The sequence below is a fragment of the Rhinolophus sinicus genome, chromosome 1 (assembly GCF_057876585.1).
Source record: "Rhinolophus sinicus isolate RSI-liver-muscle chromosome 1, RSI-T2T, whole genome shotgun sequence".
Lineage (NCBI taxonomy): Eukaryota > Metazoa > Chordata > Mammalia > Chiroptera > Rhinolophidae > Rhinolophus > Rhinolophus sinicus.
This window is the reverse complement of record NC_142501.1, coordinates 8,553,296-8,576,114: the sequence shown is the minus strand read 5'-3', so window position 1 is coordinate 8,576,114 and position 22,819 is coordinate 8,553,296. Positions and strand designations below refer to the sequence as shown.

At 41.9% G+C, this 22,819-nt stretch overlaps 1 protein-coding gene across 1 annotated transcript in view; it reads left to right on the top strand.

Annotated features, from left to right (window-relative positions):
- Nucleotides 1-20,117, top strand: part of EP300 (EP300 lysine acetyltransferase) — a 72,738-nt gene extending 52,621 nt beyond the window's left edge. The window contains exons 17-31 of the mRNA XM_019734493.3: nucleotides 1,014-1,132; nucleotides 2,335-2,574; nucleotides 2,979-3,067; nucleotides 5,162-5,242; nucleotides 7,304-7,360; nucleotides 7,468-7,545; nucleotides 8,483-8,550; nucleotides 9,522-9,672; nucleotides 9,795-9,941; nucleotides 10,556-10,669; nucleotides 11,459-11,624; nucleotides 12,563-12,727; nucleotides 13,815-13,976; nucleotides 17,307-17,588; nucleotides 17,773-20,117. Coding sequence (XP_019590052.2) covers nucleotides 1,014-1,132; nucleotides 2,335-2,574; nucleotides 2,979-3,067; nucleotides 5,162-5,242; nucleotides 7,304-7,360; nucleotides 7,468-7,545; nucleotides 8,483-8,550; nucleotides 9,522-9,672; nucleotides 9,795-9,941; nucleotides 10,556-10,669; nucleotides 11,459-11,624; nucleotides 12,563-12,727; nucleotides 13,815-13,976; nucleotides 17,307-17,588; nucleotides 17,773-19,974 — 4,121 coding nt within the window. The 3' untranslated portion in view covers nucleotides 19,975-20,117. The remainder of the gene's footprint in view (nucleotides 1-1,013; nucleotides 1,133-2,334; nucleotides 2,575-2,978; nucleotides 3,068-5,161; nucleotides 5,243-7,303; nucleotides 7,361-7,467; nucleotides 7,546-8,482; nucleotides 8,551-9,521; nucleotides 9,673-9,794; nucleotides 9,942-10,555; nucleotides 10,670-11,458; nucleotides 11,625-12,562; nucleotides 12,728-13,814; nucleotides 13,977-17,306; nucleotides 17,589-17,772) is intronic.
- The last annotated feature ends 2,702 nt before the right edge of the window (nucleotides 20,118-22,819 follow it).

Below are 22,819 nucleotides of genomic sequence, written 5' to 3'. Positions count from 1 at the left end.
CCACCTGAGCCACTGGGCCGGCCCCCAGAGTGTGTTTTTAAAGCTCAAAACTGGTCCCTTAATGACTAGCTTCTTGAATGATGGCTTAAATTAATTCCACTTGGGGTATGCCAGCAAATCTTTCCTAATCTTTGGGAATCGTAGTGATAACACATTTGAATATAATTTGATCAACTGAGTCCATGGCTCTGACATAACAGTTTAGTTCTCTCTTTCCTTAAACTGTTGATTGAATAAAATAACCTTTTAGATAGTCCACCAAAAGGAGGGTTTATTCTTGAAAAGAAAACAAAGCCACCACAGCAATGTGGGTACATATACCTTCCACCAGCCATCCACATGCAAGAGAGAGACCTCTCCCAAGATGGCCCTTGTATGTCCCCCACCCCACCCCACTGCAGGAAGTTAGAACCATAAAGTTTAACAGGAAGTTAGGACTAGAGAGTAACAAGAAGCCCAGCTCCATCCATAGTCCTCCCAGCTCAGTTTTCTTAAAGTGCCAGTTCGCTTTCATCAAAACCTAACGTTTGCCATTGAAATTGTAACTGTCTTCTTCCTAAACTCTAAAACATAACGAGGGGCTCTTCCCTTCCGTGGTTCTGGTACCTTCAGTGATAAGACAGTGCCAGGTCCAATTTCCGACCTGTTAAATAGTGGTATCAGGATTGAGGACTCCTTACTATTCTTGACAGCGTCCCCGTCCCATCGCCAGTATCTTTCTGGAATGTTATTTTGATAAGTCTCTTCATCAGTTTTGGAAGGATTAGGATTCTTTTTCTACTTGATCAAGACATCTTAACTAAATTTCAGACTGAAAAATTAGCCGAGTCATGAATGGTGTTTGGAAGGTGTTACCTGAGGCAGATAAGAAAATGCGCCCTTAGGGGTATTTCCATAGGGCAGTGTAGGCAGTTCTGTGTTTTGTGTTTCTCTAGATATTTTGATAGCTTTGACTTGAGCTTGTTTTTTCTTCTTTTGCTTAATTTATAACTACTTTCAAATGTACTCTTAAGTTTTCAAACCAGAAGAGTTACGTCAGGCACTGATGCCAACGTTGGAGGCACTTTATCGACAGGATCCAGAATCCCTTCCCTTTCGTCAACCTGTGGACCCTCAGCTTCTAGGAATCCCTGTAAGTATGTGGTGGTACTTCTGATTTTGGTTTTTAAGTTGTTTAACAGCTTTATTCAGATACGGTTCACATATTACACAAGTCGCCCCTTTAAACTATACAATTCAGTAGTTTTTGTGTATGCGCAGAATTGTGCAACCATTGCCACAATCAGTTTTGGGTCATTTTTATCAGCCCACAAAAGAAACTGCATTCACAATCAGTCACTCCCCATTTCCCTCAACCTCCTCTACCATCAACCCCAACCAACCATTAGTCTGCTTTCTGTCTCTGGATTTGTCTATTCTGGGCATTTCATTAAATGGAATCATACCATATAGTATGGGATTCTTTGTGACTGGCTTCTTTCACTTAGCATATTTTCAAGGTTTATCCACGTTGTACATGAGTCATATTTCATTCCTTTTTATGACCCAGCAATGTTCCTTTGTATGACTATACCACATTTTCTTTATTCATTTGTTGATAGACATTTGGGTTGTTCACACTTTTTTGGCTTTTGACACTAGCATTGCTATGAATATTCACAAACAAATTTTTGTGTGAGTGTATGTTTTTATTTCTGTTGGGTATGTTGGAGTGGGAATATACCTAGAAGTGGGATTATTGGTTCATACAGTTTATTTTTATCACTTGAGTAGCAGTAGTTCATGATAGAAAAAATGGACCTAGATTAGCTTCATATGCTTTAAAAGTTGCCTTTATACACCATGCTGCTAGCAGCTTTCATTTGAGGGATTTAAGTTGTGTTAGATAAAGCAATGGAGTACTTTAAGAGGCAAAAATCCATTAGGAACTTCTTTTTCCTATAATTTTCTTTGACTTTAGATAGATCACTGATGTTCTCTGGACTAGTTTCCTCACCTGTAGGTCCCTTCTAGTACTAAAAGGTTACGGGGTTTTTAAGTGATCGCACATACACTATATGGTACAGTGTCTAGAGTCGCTGCAGTAGACCATCAGCCTGCAGCCTGGGAAGGCTGGGAGCCCTGTTACTCTCTGCCCTCTGAGCGGCTTCACATCTCTATAGACTAATGATTTAAAGAAGTGTTGTATATCAGTCGACTCTTGGTTAATATACACAGGTCAAAGACGCAACATTATCTGGAATATTAATAATGATAAACAATGAAAATGCACCATCTACCTTCAGTGTACTCACACTTTGGGGTAATACTGTTTGGTGTCGCTTGTCCTTCTAGGATTACTTTGATATTGTAAAGAGCCCCATGGATCTTTCTACCATCAAGAGGAAGTTAGACACTGGACAGTATCAGGAACCCTGGCAGTATGTGGATGACATTTGGCTGATGTTTAACAATGCTTGGTTATATAATCGGAAAACATCGCGGGTGTACAAATATTGCTCCAAGCTATCTGAGGTCTTTGAACAAGAAATTGACCCAGTCATGCAAAGCCTTGGATATTGTTGTGGCAGAAAGGTAAGAAATTTCTGGACAGATAAAAATTGTGTTGAAAACTTGACTAATTAGAATCCTGAAGCATCAGTTTATAAACTTCTCTGGAGTAGGGACTTGATAATCACCTGTGGGTTCATACACAGTACCTGGCATATGCTGGTATTATGTGCATACCAATTCATATTGAGCCCCACTTGTCCTGTTGAGTTCTTTGGTAAGTGGTGGAAGGACATGACTGCTAAGCCTACTGAGTCATGAGCTAGAATGGTTTTAGTTCTGTGAACTGCCTGGAAAACTGAAATAGCCCATTATGGTTAATACAAATGAGAACTAAGTCTTCACTGGCTTGTTGTGATTTGCCAATGTAAATATCCTACCTTTTCCTTCAGGCCTGTCTACTATGTAATGAATGGTTTCTTTTGCAGTTGGAGTTTTCTCCACAGACACTCTGTTGTTATGGCAAACAGTTATGCACAATCCCTCGAGATGCCACTTACTACAGTTACCAGAACAGGTAAGCTGGACCATGTGTGACCTGTGGTCCACGTGTTCACGTGGCTAGGGAGTGCAAGCAGACGGACCAACACATGTACAGTCACAGTTCATGTATAACTCGCTTGAAAACAACTGTACAGTACAAGTTTCAGTCTTTGCATTCTGCCTTTGTAGAATTAGACAGTTTTCTAGCAGATAGTAGCCTTGCATCAGATGTCTGGGTCCTTATTTATAAAAATGTAAAACACAGGAACCAAAGGCCTTGGGAAGTTAAGCAACTTTGTGAATTGATGGCATAGATAGGATTACACCCCAGGTCCCACTTCTTTTTCAACTGTCCTTTCATAGCTCACCACAGCCTCATGCAAAGCTGAGATTTTCAAACTAATTAGTCTTTCCCTGAAATTGCTGCTGGCTATCTCATTTCCCAAAAACTACCCACCCAGAAAACTTAACCAGAAGTTTGTCAGCCAGCTCTATCCTTTTGGAAATGTTCCCTTTTTGTGTGTGGCCTATTCCTAAGTATTTGAAAAAAGGATTCCAGAGTATTTTCTTTGCTCCTATTAAGCAAATAAAAAGGAACACCTCCAAAAATAGCGGTGTATCAGACCATTACTGACACAAACATGCATATGACAGTCAATGGTAGGGTTCTATTAAATTAGGCACTTCTGCCTTTTCTTCTGCCCAAATAATGGCTGTAATTACAAAAATTGCAGTCACTAATCTATCTTAACCATGATTGTCTCCTATGTTCAGTAATCAGCCTACAATATCCTGTGTTTTCCTGAAAATAAGACCGGGTCTTATATTATTTTTTGCTCCAAAAGACGCATTAGGTCTTATGTTCAGGGGATGTCATCCTGAAAAGTCATGCTAGGGCTTAGTTTCCGGTTAGGTCTTATTTTCAGGGAAACACGGTAGCTTGCATAGGGTGTTTTCTTGGGGCTCTGAGACAGTATAATAGCAAGGTTGGGCAGTTAATACTCTTTAATAAAACCAAGCCCATGGAGGTGGTTTTTGCTGAACTTGTGTGCTACAGATGCATTTCTAGCTTTGAAAAAGTCACGTAAACTTTTTGTTGTATTTACAAAAAGTTAGTGCATTCTCCTAGTGTTTTGTAGGCATCAGAATCCAGTTTTTTACTCATTAAAACCTAGGAAAAGGGGGTCTCAAGTTGTTTTAAGCACCTTATGTTCAAAAAAAGCAAGTAAGAACCAGCATGAAAGTTTCCTCATGCTACAATCTTGACATACCGTTTTTGGATCTTTAACATCAATCTACAGTTTTATAATCATACCAAGGAACGTGTAATCATGTGCCTGTGTACACCACTGCCTTTCTTTGCCTTTCAACTATGTCAGTCAATGGTTACAATCGGTATTTAACTGCTTGTGCAGACTTTTCATTGAAATTTTTTTTTCTTATGTGGCTTTGTGAGATCAAAAAGAAATTTTGGTTTTTTTCAACCCACAGTTGTTTTTAGGTGATTATTTCCTTGTACTATATCCTTAGTGGATTTTTCTGGGGGAAGTGGGGAGTAGTGTGTAATGGCTATGTTTAGGTAATAGAGTAGCAGTTCTCTCCCCAGTGTATTTACCCTCCTTCCTCCTTTTGATTATTTGCTTCAGTTAGCAGTAGTTACTATACTGAAAGGGTGTAGGTCTGTGTAAGTGAAACTTTTTATTTGCTGTAATCATTTGCTACTTGTGATCCCATTTGAGATATTTAATGCTAATCTGTGCTTTGCCTTGGCTTTCTGCTTTGTGTTGTCTTGTCTTGCTTTTATGTTTTTTTGTCCTGCAATCCCTCATTTCTTCGTTTGTTTTGTGTTTTTTTTTCTCCCTCATGCTTGTCGTTGTCCGCACTTGGCTTTGATTGCAAAACAAAACAAAAAACCAAAAAAAAAAACAAAAACAAAACAAAAACAAAACAAAACCCATACTGTGGGGCCCATAAATCTGCATCATTGAATGTCCTTGTCGCCGTTGATGACCTGCTCTCTGCTCCCGTCCCCCTCCTTGGCCTGCTGTGATTGGTGGCTTCGTTGCTTGGCTTGGGCTGTGTTGTGTGAACGGAACAGTTCACCCCAGTATGGCCTTCTTGCCGACAGGTATCATTTCTGTGAGAAGTGTTTCAATGAAATCCAAGGGGAGAGCGTTTCTTTGGGGGATGACCCTTCCCAGCCTCAAACGTAAGTAATGGCATTCTTTTGGAAACTGCTGTCTTTTTCTGTTTGTTGTCAGGTGATCATATTCTGGCTTCTAAGTGCTCTTGGGTTATGCTATTCAATATGGGAGGCATTAGTGACAGATGGCTACTTAAATACAAATTAATTAAGAGTAAATAAAATTGTACATTGTTTCTCACTTACATTAGCCACATTTCAAGTTCTCCATAGACACCTGTGGCTAGTGGCTGCCATGTTGGTCAAGACCGATAGAGAATATTTCCTCATGGAGAGTTCTGTTAGCAAATGCATCAGCACTGGGTGGCCATTTTAGATACATTTCTTCTGTAAGTACACAGTCAGCTTCTCTCCTAAGTATTGAAGTGCAGTGCAAAGGAACTTTATTATTAACTGTTTTGAGTTTGAGGGAATTGAACAAATAGCTTTCTCATATAGGGTATTAATCACTATTATTGTGACTCTCATTGAACATTAGTGGTTTAGGAGTTTGTTAGAGTGACTTACTTAAAAAGAGACTTCATTGGGCTTTTGTAATCTTACAAGCTATTTGGTAAATGCCAAGAAAAAATTCCAAACATATCATCAACTGCCTCATTGTACTTCTAATCTCTAAGATTTAGACACTGTATTTCAAATTTGGACTGTTTTAGGAAGAACTATTTGGTGTACTTTCAGTATTCTTCAGCTTCTTTTCTGGTCTAACCTATAATAGACAGAAGCAGCTGAGAACATTCCAAAAAGTATGGAATTGTTAGGTTAAAACAGGGCTTCTGAGAAAAACTGGTATATTTTTCCAGATTGGGTTTTGAAGTTGCACTCTTCCTCAATCACCAGTGCAGTACAGTGTGGTGGGGTCAGGTGCTGTTCTGGAAAATAGGTCCTAGGTCCCCTTGAGCCGTAAGGAGACTTTCTTACCCTTGGCTAAAACAGAAAGTCGGCTCTGGCTAGGTTTCCCTGATGTGGGCAAGGAAGGCAGCCTTACTCTTGGTACTGTTGAGTGTCTTAAACATGTTTTAAACCTCGGACTTTGAACACTGCAGAACGCCCTTCCAATTCTGCAGTTCTTTAGTGAGCCTCTCTGCATCACCAGCAAACTCCCAGGCCCTCTGCTGCTGCTCTTTAGCGCACACTTTGAATAGCAAGGCCTTAGTAGAGGGGTAGCTCGAGGCTGTAACTAGTGGGAGACAGTTTAAACATGGAAGTGTCCTCTTTTTTCTTTTTTTTTTAATTGGAGAATATTGGGCAACAGTGTGTTTCTCCAGGGCCCCTCAGTTCCAAGTCCAGTCGCCGTTTTCAGTCTTAGTTCCAGCCCACCATCACATGCGGGAATCAAACCGGCAACCTTGTTGAGAGCTCATGCTCCAACCAGCTGAGCCATCCAGCCACCCCGAGGTGTCCTCATTTCAAGAAGAATTACAGTAGTCAGAGTCGGGGCCCCCTGAAGTTTATTCTAGGTAGAGAATTATAAGACTGTTAACTTCTGTATTTGTGAGACTCTGAGTATTGTGGAATGCTAGATTTCAGGATGGGAGGCCATGTGAAAATTTTCAAATGAATACTATAAAATAAACAATATTTACCCTTTTTAAGTAGTCTAAAGTATGCTTAATATTGAAATTTTCTGTTAACAAAAAGTTGACTAGACTTTGCTAAAAAATTAGTGTTATTTTTAAATAGTGGTTTAGCTCCCTCTATACACGCCATCTTTCATAGTTCAGTCTAGGAACATTAAACTATAAAAGGCATAAATAGCTAACATTAGAGTAGCAGGTAGGATTTTAAAAGGAAAAGAACGAACTCATGTTTCTAGTTCTGGGTTCTCCATTTCCTACAAGGAGAAGTAGATTTACTATGAAGTCCTTTCCAAAAACACAGGCATTCCTTTATGTAAACATGCACTTTGTGGGAGCCAAGAATATACCTGTTAAATGCCCTTCAGTATATTCTTAGGAGATGGAAAGAATCCACTTACAGTATGGGATTCGTCCCTTGGCTTAGACCTGTGGTCACAGTGCTCGTCTTTCTGTATCGCTTTTTCTCATTGCGTCCCTCTTCTCTCCTTAGTACAATAAATAAAGAACAGTTTTCCAAGAGAAAAAATGATACACTGGATCCCGAACTGTAAGTAGTTCCTGAATTCTCAGTATACTTACTGATTTTCCTTCTTCCTTTTATTTTCAGAAATCTAGGAATATTGGAAGTATTGATTTTTGGCTTTTTATTTCCAGATTTGTTGAATGTACAGAGTGTGGAAGAAAGATGCATCAGATCTGTGTGCTTCATCATGAGGTCATCTGGCCATCTGGGTGAGACCATCAGTATTTGCTCTAGACATTTTGTTTTATCAAGAGTTTTAGCAGCACATCATAGGGACTTTGACAGCAATAAGTGGATTTTTGTCCATTGTGACACTTATCTGCTACTGTTATGGGCCACGGCTTACCCTCCAAGAATGGGGCTGATGCCTGCTGTTCCGTGGGAAGGGAAGAGAGTGTCTGTGCATCAAGTCTTAACTCTCGTTAGCATGGAATCTCTACAGTGTCCTCTGCTTTTCTTAGACTGGTTGTTGATGCTGGTTTGGAGGTCACAGGAAAGGGGAGGCTAATTAACAAATTTCCAGAAAATAACACAGGAAAATTGTAGTAATCGATGTTCATATGGCTTGACTTTAGAGATGCATTTTGAGTGCTCTTCTTAATTACAGAATGGGTGAGAGTAACTAAGAGACTTGCAGTGATTCTTGTAACTTCAGATCTGTCAGCCAGTTCATGAGTTCACATTTTTGTAAAAAGTTCTACTTATGGAGATACATCCTTATGTAATTGCAGAACAAAGAGAATGTACATTTTAAACCTATTGGTACTGCTATAGCACTGTACTTATTTACATTCCCACCAGTAGCACATAGACTTTTGCCAGTATGATTGGCCAAACAACAAAATTCCTATTTTAATCTATAATCCTTCCTCTTTTCACATGTAAGCCAATTTATGTGCCTTTCACATTTCTCATGTCTTTTGCCTGTTTTCACTTAGGTATTTTTCCCTTTTTTTGTTAATGATTACCTACAAGCTCTTTGTATTTTGATTGTGTTAACTCTGTTACATATTTAGAAATATTTCTCCCAGGTCATCTTTTGGATTTTAACTTTATACCTACTTAAGATAGATTTTTGTAGTGTATGTACTATTATTTTAACTGTTTCTGTAAGTTTTGTAAGCAAAGTCTTGATTTACATTTCAGGTTTGTCTGTGATGGCTGTTTAAAGAAAACTGCACGAACTAGGAAAGAAAATAAGTTTTCTGCTAAAAGTAAGTTTCATTCTTAAAGGTAACACCTTGGCAAACTTCACTGAATCAGAGTTAAGAATGAACCATCCAAAATAAATTAATTTGTTTCAGCCTTACTTAAAATATTTAACCAAACTAAAAATAAATAATTTTTCTAAAATGTACTTAGAGTTGAACTAGAAAGTACTTTTTGGTGTGAAATTCGTTAGACCCAAGAAAAAAAATTTTCAAGGATCAGGATTTATAAAATACAGAATCTGTTTTTTTCTTGTTCTTACATTTCTCCATATTTGAGGCATTTTCTAATGGGGACCAGGTGTGAGGTATTTGTCCAATATTGCCATCCCATGAGTGAGTCCCTCGGTTTTGTCCATATCATTATGGGGGCTACTTTTACACCTATGTGATCTTTTCAGTCGAGTGTGGGGCAGGAAGGTAGTCAAAAATTTTATCATTAATTAATTGATACTAATTTATCTTATGGTAGTATCTGGTTTAGTTTTTGTAGGTGGTTTTGCAATTTTTTTCTGACCTACAGGTTGCTTTTATTCCTGCAAAGTTTCTCATAATACCCAGCCTTTTTTATTTTAATTATTTTTGCAATCAAGGAAAAGTGCATATTGATGTTTGTTCTATTTTTAAACTCTTCTGACAATGGAAAGTTTTGAAAATAAAAAGTTAGAGAAAATACCATTTAAAAAGTATTGACTAGCATGCTTGCTTTAACTGCACATATACTAAAATTGGAATGATACAAAGGTCAGTCTGGCCCCTCCAGTGTGCAAGGATGTTACACAAATTCATGAAGTCTTCGATGACAAAAAAAAAAATTTCTTTTTAAGTATTAACTGCATTGCTGACTTTTAACAAAATCCAGCAAGTTATCCTACTTGTATTGAAAACAAAAATGAGATTTGATATTGAACCTTAAAACTGATAATAATAAATTTGCACCTTGGTTACTACTGAACTTTTAACTTCTACATTCCTAGGGTTGCCATCTACCAGGCTTGGCACCTTTCTGGAGAATCGGGTGAATGACTTTTTGAGGCGACAAAATCACCCTGAGTCAGGAGAGGTCACTGTTCGGGTAGTTCATGCTTCTGACAAAACTGTGGAAGTCAAACCAGGCATGAAAGCAAGGTACCTAGTAATTTTCCCTTTTTTTTCTCTTGTAGGTCCACCATTGCTCATACATGGTGACTGTTGTTGATTCTAATCTGAATGACATGTTGTGGGTTTTCCCTCCCATCTGAATTGTGTAGGTTTGTAGATAGTGGAGAGATGGCAGAATCCTTTCCATATCGAACCAAAGCCCTCTTTGCCTTTGAAGAGATCGATGGCGTTGACTTATGCTTCTTTGGCATGCACGTTCAAGAGTATGGCTCTGACTGCCCTCCACCCAACCAGAGGTAGGATTTACTGCAGCTGCTCTCTAATGTGTGTTGGAGTTTGAAGTTAGGTAGAAAAGCATAATAGACAAAAAATGGTTGATATGCTTGGTGTGGAAACACAGAATCTCAAGTATAGTATTAACGTGAAACCAAAAAAGAAGACCAAAAACAAAATACTGCTCAATATTGCTCTTCTGTGGTCATAGTAATAAGGAAAGGGTTAGGAATAGCAGCCTGGAATGGGAAACAAACACTACTGTTCAGAAAATGGGTTTAAATCTAGATTGAATTAAGTACTTTGCTTTGAGGTACATGAAAGAATGTCATACAAATGAGGTAGAATATGGTTTAGATTTCTTGCTTCCAAAGTAGTATGAAGGCCAGAATAGGAATGCTGCCAGAATACATTAAGATCCACTGGTACTGACTAATACACTATGTTTTAGGCACTGTTAGGCACTGAGGCTAATAGAGCCATAGGGTTCACAGTCTAGTCATTTACCTTTTAATACTGTGTCATAGCATTACAGATGACAAGGTGAGCAAAAAGCACAGAAGAATGTGTTTTTAGCCACATTGATAAGAATTCATTACCTGACTTGCCTTGGTCTCTTTCTCCCCGTTTGGTATAGGAGAGTATACATATCATACCTCGATAGTGTTCATTTCTTCCGCCCTAAATGCTTGAGGACTGCCGTGTATCATGAAATTCTAATTGGATATTTAGAATACGTCAAGAAATTAGGGTAAGCATATTGTAATGAATGCCATTTTAAAAAACAATTGCTTTAAACTAGTTTTAAACCAATTACCACTAGGTTATTGTGGTGAGACATAGGTTAAAATATGCAAATATGTGACTTTTGCCTTTTTCTCAACTTTGGTTTTCATCTAGAACCATAACCTGAACATTGTTGGCGATCCTTTGATGTTAATGTTACCAATAGGAAAAAAATGGATATTTTGACCCTAGTTGCATGCATCCCAAATAGTTTTATTTTGTTCAGTTAAACAGTTACAGTTTGATTTGAAGGTTGATTGTTACTCATTTTGGACTAGAACCTTAAACATTTGCTTTTGATCCTTTTACACCTGGGTATCAAAACCAAAACCAAACGTCTGCAGATAATAAAAAGTCATTAGACTTGTTCCTTACCTTCACAGTCTGTATGTGCTTGAGAATATTCACCCCCTCACCTTGCAGGTTGTTCTTAACAGTTTGCATTTCTTTTAGCTTTCTTGTTACAATGGATCCATTTTCCTTTACATTGTAGCTTTCATTTGGTCTTTAAATGCAAGTGTGGGATTTGGGGATCTTCCCAGAACTAGGCCACGTGAGGTCCATTGTTAGGGCTGTGGCTTGCGTGTAGTTACGGCCTAAGAATTTTGATCTGATGCTGGATTGCATACTTTTGTGTTATCTTGGGGGAAATCATTGCTTTCTGTACTGACTCCACCTTGTAGTTTAAAATGTGGCATTCTTCCCAGAATGGATAATCTTTTCTTTTGAATGTTCCTTCTCTTTGTGGTATTAGTTATACAACAGGGCATATTTGGGCATGTCCCCCAAGTGAGGGAGACGACTATATCTTCCATTGCCACCCCCCTGACCAGAAGATACCCAAGCCCAAGCGACTGCAGGAGTGGTACAAAAAGATGCTTGACAAGGCTGTTTCTGAGCGAATCGTCCATGACTACAAGGTCAGGAGGAATGGGGGGAGTAATAGAAGCTGAAATCCTGCTGCTGCTCTGCATTCTGCCTCTTCACTATCTTAACAAAAAACTTCTGTTCCCCCTCTTCCGTGTAATTTATAAAGTTACTAATTTGGTAGTGTTTTTATTTTGCCTGAATTATTAGTAAGATGAAGTGTATCTGGCAAAATGTTTAAAAATTGCTAAATCTAATCAGTTGAGTATATCGGTATTTAGTATTCTCTTTACTTTTCTGTATAATCATATTTTTTCAAAGAAAAGCGAGGCTTGCAAAGAGTTTTAAAGATGTGACTAATTAAAAATGTATTCTTAGTAGCCATTTCTGATTGATTATAGGGTATCTCATGATAAGAACTTGAACTACTAAATTTCTCAAAGATTTTTAGTCAAGGGCAGGAAATCATCAACTGGATGTTTTCCCAAGCAGCACTGTAAATCATTCTGTAGCCATGCAGTTTCCAGCATTTATAGTTTGAGTTGTGTTGATTTGAGTTGTATTTGTCAGTGAAAGCTGCTGAAATTCCAAGGATGGGTACAAGGCAGGCGTGCCTTACGTCGCACTGCCTTTTGCCGTCAGGTGTGGTAAAGGCCTCGGTGTGCCTGCCTTTGCTGCTGCCCTGAATCCTAGCAGTGTAATCCACCGCTTGGCTATATAAAGGCAGGTAATCGCCTTGTCCTCATGGGTAGAGGAAAGAGAAAAACAGAAACGCTGTCTGAAGACTGGGCCTTCTCACTGTGTGTATGACACTCAGTGTCTTCCCCGGCATGGAGCTTACATATAAAATCTCTGCCACCATTTCGGAAGACATTTTAATCCTTGGTGTTTCTTATGTCCATTAGCTGTGACTGCTTCTGTATAATAAATACATTTTCTTGGGGGGAAAAAAAAGAAAAAAATTTCAGTTTGTACATGGGTATTTTCACAGGATATTTTTAAACAAGCTACTGAAGATCGATTAACTAGTGCGAAGGAATTGCCTTACTTTGAGGGTGATTTCTGGCCCAATGTTCTGGAAGAGAGCATTAAGGAACTGGAACAGGAGGAGGAAGAGAGAAAGCGAGAGGAAAATACCAGCAATGAAAGCACGGATGTAAGGGCTCTGCATTTTCCTTTCCACCTCCTACCTTGATTCTCATGTATAATCCAGAATTGACTTAAACTTTCAACTTGGTCTTAAAGTTCGCAGGTGTGAAAGACACCTTTAAATTGGGCAAGAAATATTCGCTAAGTTACTGAGGTTCTATTTCTGTGGTTTTAAAACTTTTGAGTCTCAGACTTCCTTTTAAATGGAACCTTGGATTTCCAGTATGGAAACTGAAGGGGGAACCCTGGAAAACTGATAGAAAATGACCGGTCTAGAGCAAGGGGTTGGCAAACTTGACCTGTAAAGGTCCAGATTATGAATATTTTGGGCCCTGCAGGCCATGTATTGTCTCCAGCACATTCTGTTTTGTTTTATTTAGCACTTTATAAATGTGAAAAATAGTCTTAAGCCTGTAATACAAACCAAAAACAGGCCTGGACCACAGTTTGCCAGTCCCCCATACACAGCCTGCATTGTAAGACGATCCTCTGAGGAGCTTTTCTGGGTCCGTTATTTCCCCATAGCACATCTACAATTGCCCTCATAGAGTCTGACCCACTAAAGTCATGCTAAAAAATAGTCTGCTAAAGAATACTTTACAGCCTTGTTTAAATTCATTGACTGAATGTTTTTCAAGGTTTTTATTTGTTTGTTTTTAGAGCAGACTCATAAAACTGTACAATGTGAGTGGAAGGAAATGAGTCCAAGTCCTTGGCTGACCGCTTCGTACACCCTTCACTATCCCACACTGCCACTCACTCCTTGTTCCCCCATCCTCAGCTCGGGGGTAGGATGGCTCCATCTGAGGGGTCTCCAAACTGTGGGCTATTCTGGTCAAAAAGCTACAGCCTGCCATTGTCTTAATGAAGGGTCTTAGTGCAGAGGTTCTTCACCAGGAGAAAATCAGTACGTTAGTAAACAGTTTACTATAAATAACAGCTTAAAAAAGAGGGAGTAAAGAGCAGTCGTCAGAAGGCATAACATTCTGATCTCTAGTTTCAAAGAGAGGAGAGTCTGTTTACCATTAGTATTGTGCAGATCACTTCCTAACAGAACGTTCAAGTTGTCTTCTCTCCCTTGTGCTGTCCTGCAGGTAACAAAGGGAGACAGCAAAAATGCTAAAAAGAAGAATAATAAGAAAACCAGCAAAAACAAGAGCAGCCTGAGTAGGGGCAATAAGAAGAAGCCAGGCATGCCCAATGTATCCAACGACCTCTCGCAGAAACTGTACGCCACCATGGAGAAACATAAAGAGGTAAGATGCAGCCTCCGAGGGCAGGAGAGAACCCGCGGGATTTCTTAAAAAACTGCCCTCATGGTTGGGCACTGGACCATTGTAAATTCAGAAGGAAGAAATCACTTGAGTAAGAAGAAAATAGGATGGCTAGAGTGGGTGGTAAGAAGAGGAAATGATAAGGTTTCTTTGATTCGCAGCTGTTATGAATCTACATATAGTACAGTCTTACATAGTTGTGTGCTGCATAGTGACGTTTTGGTCAATGATGAACTGCATATGCAGTGGTGGTCCCATAAGATTTTAATGGAACTGAAAAATTCCCATCACCTAGCAACGTCATAGTTGTCATAACGTCATAGCGCAACGCATTGTGCACATGTTTGTGGTGGCGCTGGTGTAAACAGACCTGTAGTGCTGCCCGTCGTATGAAAGTACAGCTAGCACTACAGTTAAATAGCCCACTGTGTGCCATCTAGGTTTGTGTAAGTATACCATGACAAAAATCACCTAATGACACATTTCTGAGAATATATATCCTGCTCGTGAAGTGGCGCATGACTGGAATTTATAAGCGTAGTCTGTCTAACCCTGTCGTTTGTGATCCTTGTATATTTTTGTACCTCCATCCATCGTTCAGGATATTGGCTTGTTGGATATTTTGTTGTTGTTTTTTTATTTTATTTTTTATTGGGGAATATTGGGGAAGTGTGTTTCTCCAGGGGCCATCACCTCCAAGTCGTCCTTCAATCTAGTGGAGGGTGCAGCACAGCTCCAAATCCAGTCACCGTTTTCAGTCTTAGTTGCAGGGGGAGTCTCATGTGGGAATTGAACCTTCAACCTTGTTGAGAGCTTGCGCTCTAAACAACTGAGCCATCTGGCCGCCCCTCCGGAAGCTTAGCGGCAGCTCATTGTCTTCAGTCTAGTTGTGGAGGGTGCAGCTCACTGGCCCATGTGGGAATCAAACCAGCAAGCCTGTTGTTCAGAGCTCTCGCTCTCACCAACTGAGCCATTCAGCCGCCCCTGTTGTTTTGTTTAAACCAAGCTCCTTTAGAACTCCATTGGCCATTCCAGTTTATCTATAATGGGACTTTGGCAAAACAAATGAATAAAAATATTGACTATTGGCCTACCTGAAAGTGCATTGGGAAGTGGAGAGAAGTTAAACTTTCATATACGCACTTCTAACCTTTTCTCAGAGAAGTTAAAAACTTTGAATTATTTCATTATTTAAATTGCTTATTTGTTGTTGTAGATAGTCTGGGAACGTAACTGGGTGTATTGGGGGTTCTTTTTCCCATCAGCATTATCAATGGTTCTTTGAGGGAAATTCATGTTAGGTGTAGGGTTTGTTTGTTTTGTAATCATGGTTCCACTTTGTTCAGATATTACCATCAAATTCTTATAGGAAGTGGCTATTATGTGGAGAGGGAACTGAAAGCTTGATTTCAAGTATGGAATTACAACCAAATTGATTAAGCAGTCTCTTTGGGAGAGAAATAGTTATGGCAGAACCCTTCTTTAGAGAGGTATTTGTTAAAATGGTACTTGACCAGTAAAGCTGTTCAAAGCATCTTTTCCCATATACCACCACTCTACTCCCATGCCTTTTTTGTTGAAGCCTGAAGAACTAAGGTCAACAGGATAAATTAAGGTGATGGAGGCCTACTACCATTATCTCAGCCGTGCTAGTGAAATGGAAGGATTCCTGAGTTCCAACGGGTGCCTCACTTAGATAATAATTATTAGTTATTTCAATCAATATTTCGTATCACAAAATTCTAACGTGACAGCAATTGGGAAAGGCCCTCAGAGTATATTGTAATAGGTTTGAATTAAATAGTGGATACATTCTATGACTGTTTAATCTGAATATAGGTAGTAGTCACTTGTTAGAACTTAGAATCTAAGGTTGTCATTTCAGGTTAAATTCAAGTATTGTCTTAGCTATACAGTGACATACAGCGGAATCAGTCATGATGGCTGTGATTGGAGGGTTGGCCATAATGGACATTTCCTGGAGAATCACCGGATGGTTTTTGTTAGCCTCTGTTTTGAATGGGTTGTTACTGGCATTCCCCATTTGTTAGGAGTGCTTTTTTTGAGCTACAATGTTAAACCCAGTATCACAAGGTCACACACACCACAATCCTCCCTTGATGCTTTAACTTCTGGCATCTGCTATGTAGGTGTGTCTGTGCTCTCTTGTCCTGTGTTTTTTCTAGAATGTATCTTATCTTAAAAGACTCTTGTTTTATGCAAACATTGCTTCCCAAGTATATTATTACAAGTATTATTGCCAGTTTGCACAGGTTTTCAGTCTTCTGAAAAACTGGTAGAATATAGTGGGCAACACAGCAGTTACAGTGTCCTGATCTTTTAAAGGTACCATTTTATATTTTATTAGGTTAATAAGAGTTTATATTTGTATACTAATTTCAAATATATATATACCAGCTTCCTATTGCAGCCTTTACACTAATGGTTATGGGAACTGATGGTTGTGTGTTTTCAAAGATCAATGAGCAAAATACCTGCTTCTACAGCAAGGAATAAGGTGGTTTTGGGATTTTTATCTTTCGCACCTCCACCAACATTTGTGTGTTTTTTGTTCTTGTTTTTCAAACTTACGGGAAAGTTGCATAGAGAGCCCGCCTTCCGCCCCCTTCACTTAATCAGCAATTGTTAACATTTTGCTTTTTTTTTTTTTTATCCAAAGCATGGATTAAAAAGACATGCTTAGAAGTATGTCTTCTAAGAAATAAAGAAGACATTCTTTGTACGGTCAAACTGTTTTCTTACTCAGGGCCTTAGCCCAGAGTCATCATCTAATGTCTGGTCCTTATATATGTTCCAGTTAAGGATTATGTGTTGAGCTGCAATGTCTCAGTTCCTGGCCTTATTTTCTTTCATGACATGGACATTTTTCATAAATAGTATAGGCCAATTGTTTTGTAGGATGTTCCTCAATTTGGATTTGTCTGACTTGTTTCCTTTAATTAGATTCAGATTAAACCATGGATTGCATCTTATAGCACACCTCTGAGGCAAAATGTCCTGTACCGGAGCTGTACCTGACCTAGACCCTTCTTATTTTGAAGGGCTTATTGAATGAAGTAGAAAAGCTAAGCTGTGGATTTTAGCCTGTTGTAGACAGTCTCAGAGAGGAGACCAGAGATGTGTGAAGCAGGAAGAAGGGCTGTATCACTTAACCTTGCAGTTGTAAAACTAACTCAGGCTTCATCAGCCTCACGGGCGTCCGTCCAGTCCGGCTCACCTGTCCGCTGTGGTTGGTCCTGCACCTAGCAGTGCCCTAGTCCCAGAGCCCGGATGAGCGTGTGTTTTTTGCAGGTTTTCTTTGTGATCCGCCTCATCGCTGGCCCTGCTGCCAACTCCCTGCCTCCCATCGTTGACCCTGACCCCCTCATCCCCTGTGATCTGATGGATGGGCGGGATGCCTTTCTCACCCTCGCAAGGGACAAGCACCTGGAGTTCTCGTCCCTCCGAAGAGCCCAGTGGTCCACCATGTGCATGCTGGTGGAGCTGCACACCCAGAGCCAGGACCGCTTTGTCTACACCTGCAACGAGTGCAAGCACCACGTGGAGACGCGCTGGCACTGCACTGTGTGTGAGGTAGGCACAGGGTGGGCCCGTGGCGAGTGAGGGACGGAGGTGGGTGGGGCCTGGCCCAGTATGTGAGCGGTAGCGCTGTAGGGGCTTCTCTTAAACGGCGTTGGAGCCCAGCAGAGCATGTGAAGTGCTTTTGAATGCCTTGAGTCTTGGAGAGTTGACCTGCACCTGTGTTCTCCTCCCCCAGGATTATGATTTGTGTATCACCTGCTATAACACTAAAACCCATGACCACAAAATGGAGAAGCTGGGTCTTGGTTTAGATGATGAGAGCAACAACCAGCAGGCCGCAGCCACCCAGAGCCCGGGAGACTCCCGCCGCCTGAGCATCCAGCGCTGCATCCAGTCCCTGGTGCACGCCTGCCAGTGCCGCAACGCCAACTGCTCGCTGCCGTCCTGCCAGAAGATGAAGCGCGTCGTGCAGCACACCAAGGGCTGCAAGCGGAAAACCAATGGCGGCTGCCCCATCTGCAAGCAGCTCATTGCCCTGTGCTGCTACCACGCCAAGCACTGCCAGGAGAACAAGTGCCCTGTGCCCTTCTGCCTGAACATCAAGCAAAAGCTCCGGCAGCAGCAACTGCAGCACCGGCTCCAGCAGGCCCAGATGCTCCGCAGACGGATGGCCAGCATGCAGCGGGCCGGTGTGGTGGGCCAGCAGCAGGGCCTGCCCTCCCCGACCCCTGCCACTCCAACCACACCGACCAGCCAGCAGCCCAGCACCCCGCAGACGCCCCAGCCCCAGCCCCCCTCCCAGCCCCAGCCCACCCCTCCCAACAGCATGCCGCCCTACTTGTCCAGGACTCAAGCTGCTGGCCCTGTGTCCCAGGGTAAGGCAGCAGGCCAGGTGACCCCTCCAACCCCCCCTCAGACTGCTCAGCCACCCCTTCCGGGGCCCCCACCTGCAGCAGTGGAAATGGCAATGCAGATTCAGAGGGCAGCGGAAACGCAGCGCCAGATGGCCCATGTGCAAATCTTTCAAAGGCCAATCCAGCACCAGATGCCCCAGATGGCTCCAATGGCCCCCATGGGTATGAACCCACCTCCCATGGCCAGAGGTCCCAGTGGGCACTTGGAGCCAGGGATGGGGCCCACCGGGATGCAGCAGCAGCCACCATGGGCCCAAGGGGGATTGCCTCAGCCCCAGCAACTGCAGTCCGGGATGCCGAGGCCAGCCATGATGTCAGTGGCCCAGCATGGTCAGCCCTTGAACATGGCTCCCCAGCCAGGATTGGGCCAGGTAGGTGTGAGCCCTCTGAAACCAGGCACTGTGTCTCAACAAGCCTTACAGAATCTTTTGCGGACTCTCAGGTCTCCCAGCTCGCCCCTGCAGCAGCAACAGGTGCTTAGTATCCTTCATGCCAACCCCCAGCTGTTGGCTGCATTCATCAAGCAGCGAGCTGCCAAGTACGCCAACTCGAATCCGCAGCCCCTCCCCGGGCAGCCAGGCATGCCCCAGGGCCAGCCAGGGCTGCAGCCCCCTGCCATGCCGGGCCAGCAGGGGGTCCACTCCGGTCAGGCCATGCAAAACATGAGTGCCCTGCAGCCGGGCGTGCAGAGGGCCGGCCTGCCCCAGCAGCAAGCGCAGCAGCAGCTGCAGCCGGCCATGGGCGGCATGAGCCCGCAGGCCCAGCAGATGAACATGAACCACAGCACCATGCCTTCACAGTTCCGAGACATCTTGAGGCGCCAGCAGATGATGCAGCAGCAGCAGCAGCAGCAGCAGCAGCAGGGAGCAGGGATTGGCCCCGGGCTGGCCAACCACAGCCAGTTCCAGCAGCCCCAGGGAGTTGGCTACCCGCCGCCACAGCCGCAGCAGCAGCGGATGCAGCACCACATGCAGCAGATGCAACAAGGGAACATGGGACAGATGGGCCAGCTCCCCCAGGCCCTGGGAGCAGAGGCAGGAGCTAGTCTTCAGGCCTATCAGCAGCGACTCCTTCAGCAACAAATGGGGTCCCCTGCTCAGCCCAACCCCATGAGCCCCCAGCAGCATATGCTCCCAAATCAGGCTCAGTCCCCACACCTACAAGGCCAGCAGATTCCTTCTTCTCTCTCCAATCAAGTGCGTTCTCCCCAACCTGTCCCTTCTCCACGGCCGCAGTCTCAGCCCCCCCACTCCAGCCCTTCCCCAAGGATGCAACCTCAGCCTTCTCCACACCACGTCTCCCCACAGACCAGTTCTCCACATCCGGGACTGGTAGCTGCCCAGGCCAACCCCATGGAACAAGGGCACTTTGCCAGCCCGGACCAGAATTCGATGCTTTCTCAGCTCACTAGCAATCCAGGCATGGCAAACCTCCATGGTGCAAGCGCCACGGACCTGGGACTCAGCACCGATAACTCAGACTTGAATTCAAACCTCTCACAGAGTACACTAGACATACACTAGAGACACCTTGTAGTATTTTGGGAGCAAAAAAATTATTTTCTCTTAACAAGACTGTTTTGTACTGAAAACAATTTTTTTGAATCTTTCTTAGCATAAAAGACAATTTTCCTTGGAAGACATAAGAACTGTGCAGTAGCTGTTTGTGGTTAAAGCAAACATGCAAGGCGAACCTGAGGGATGATAGAATACAAAGAATATATTTTTGTTATGGCTGGTTACCACCAGCCGTTTTTCCCCTTGTGTGTGTGGTTCAAGTGTGCACTGGGAGGGGGCTGAGGTCTGTGAAGCCACCCACATGCTCCTGCCTTGCACCTCCAATAGGTTTTATTATTTTTTTTAAATTAATGAAAATATGTAATATTAATAGTTATTATTTACTGGTGCAGATGGTTGACATTTTTCCCTATTTTCCTCACTTTATGGAAGAGTTAAAAAAAAGAACATTTCTAAAACCAGAGGACTAAAGGGGTTAATGTTACTTTAAAATTACATTCTATATATATAAATATATATAAATATATATTAAAATACCAATTTTTTTTCTCTGGGTGCAAAGATGTTCATTCTTTTAAAAATGTAAAAAAAAAAAAAAAAAAAAAAATTTCCTCTCCTCCCCTCAAGTCAACTTTTGTGCTCCAGAAAATTTTCTATTCCGTAAGTCTGAGCGTAAAAACTTCAAGTATTAAAATAATTTGTACATGTAGAAAGAAAAATGACTTTTTCAAAATATACAGGGGCAGCTGCCAAATTGATGTATTATATATATTGTGGTTCTGTTTCTCGAAAGAATTTTTTTCGTTATTTTTACATCTAACAGGAAAAAATTAAAAAGAGGGTAAGAAACTATTCCAGTGGGATGATTTTAACTTGCAAAATGTCCCTGGGGTTTCTTCTTGGCTTGCTTTCTTAACCTCCTTACCCTGCCCCCACAAAACACACACACACACATACACACACACACACACACACACACACACTTTCTGTAAAACTTGAAAATAGAAAGCAAAAACCCTCAACTGTTGTAAATCATGCAATTAAAGTTGATTACTTATAAATATGAACTTTGGATCACTGTATAGACTGTTAAATTTGATTTCTTATTACCTATTGTTAAATAAACTGTGTGAGACAGACAGATGACTTTGTTTCACTTCTTGCCGTCACATCTTTGTCTTAGAAGGTGCCAATTTAAGTTCCTGATGGGTAGAACTCAGAGAAAAAAGCAAAAGCACTAGCTTACAGCCTCCCTGTTATATAAAGTAAATTCACAAATGGACTTTGGTAAGTAAAGTCCAAAGTTCATGGGGAAAACACTGCAATTAACAACCAAATGTCAATTTTATCAATTTGAATTGATATTAATAAGCCTTGAACATCTTGATAACGGGACTTTCTTCCATGGACGCCTGTGGATGACCTCATGGTCTTCCACTCACCCTCATCTGACAGGGATGAAAAGGAGCGGCTCAGGGATCGTATCTCCCTAAGTCACAGCAGCTCCTTGAAAAAGCAGCACTGAAAGCTAGGGCACCGATACAGCCCTATTCTCTCTCCCACTCCAGCCTAGAAGTCGGGGAGGTGGGGATGAGGTAGTAGGAAAAGAAAAATACATGGACATAAAACCTGGGCGGCTAAGAGATGAATCGGAGTGAGTCCAGTACTATGCTAGGTGTTAAAACAATGGAGAGGTTGAAAAATTGGAAGACTGTTAGTAAACTGCTTTGGAATCACGTGGCCAGTCTTGTTTTTGTCTTAGAGCTTTACACTGAGTCTGCTAAGGGCTAAAGAAAAAATCCACAAGTAGCTTCATTCAAACTCCTATTTTACATTGTCTCAACAAAAATAACCAATATCCTAATAGGCACACTCAGTATTAATAGAGCAACCCCCCTATCCTGACCCCCGAAAATGTTATCAAACATCCACCTGCCTCAGGCCAGTGGTCCAGCAGACATGGCAGCACCCAGACAGCGTACGTGGACAGAATGCAGCCCAGATCCAGAAAAGGCAGAATAATGCTTAAATGAGATGAAATAGAACAAGTTAAGTGCTGTAAGCAGGGAATAAGATCCAGGGAGCAGGGGACAAACCTGACTGCTAGGAATTGGGAAAACTGGAAACAGTATCGAAACTGGATCTTGGAGGGGAGAAAAAGGGGAAAAAGAGGAGCAAAGAAGGACACCCAAAAGAGTGAAGAATTAGATCCTGTTCAATCCTGTTCAGATCCCCTTGGCTGAGACTAGACTATAGAAGATGGCGAGTGCCTGTTACAGAAAGACCCCCATTTTGCTCCCTGTTACTAGGGGCCCAGGATTGATCTGAGCCCCCAAAAGGGAAATATTTAGAATTGTAACCCATTTCCAAGCAGTAAGTTTCCAGCTAGCTTAGCTCTAGCCTCTGGCTAAAGACAGCTGGATTGAAGTGTTAGACCACATTTCACTGCAATGTTGTAGGGAAATGGGGGCAGAAATAACATAATTAAATGGGGGGGGGGGAGCTGTCCTTTCCCAAGCTGGACAGAGGTCGTGCTAGGAATGGGGAAGATACGATTATTTTAGAGTCAGAAATTCAACAATGTGATTTCAATGTTTCTGTGTATTTGAAAATTATCACAATGAAAAGCTGGGAAGAGCTAAGAGGAGCCACAAGTCTCCAACTGGGCTGTTGCCAGCATGTCAATCTAGGGAATTCACCCAATGGAGGCTGGCAGTATTTTGGGTGCTCTCGTTGACTTTGCTTACTTACTGAATCCCCACAAACAGCCCATACTGAAATGAGAGAACTGCAGCTCAGGTGAAATAACTTGCTCAAGACCACAGTGTGGAGGCAAATTTACCACACAGTC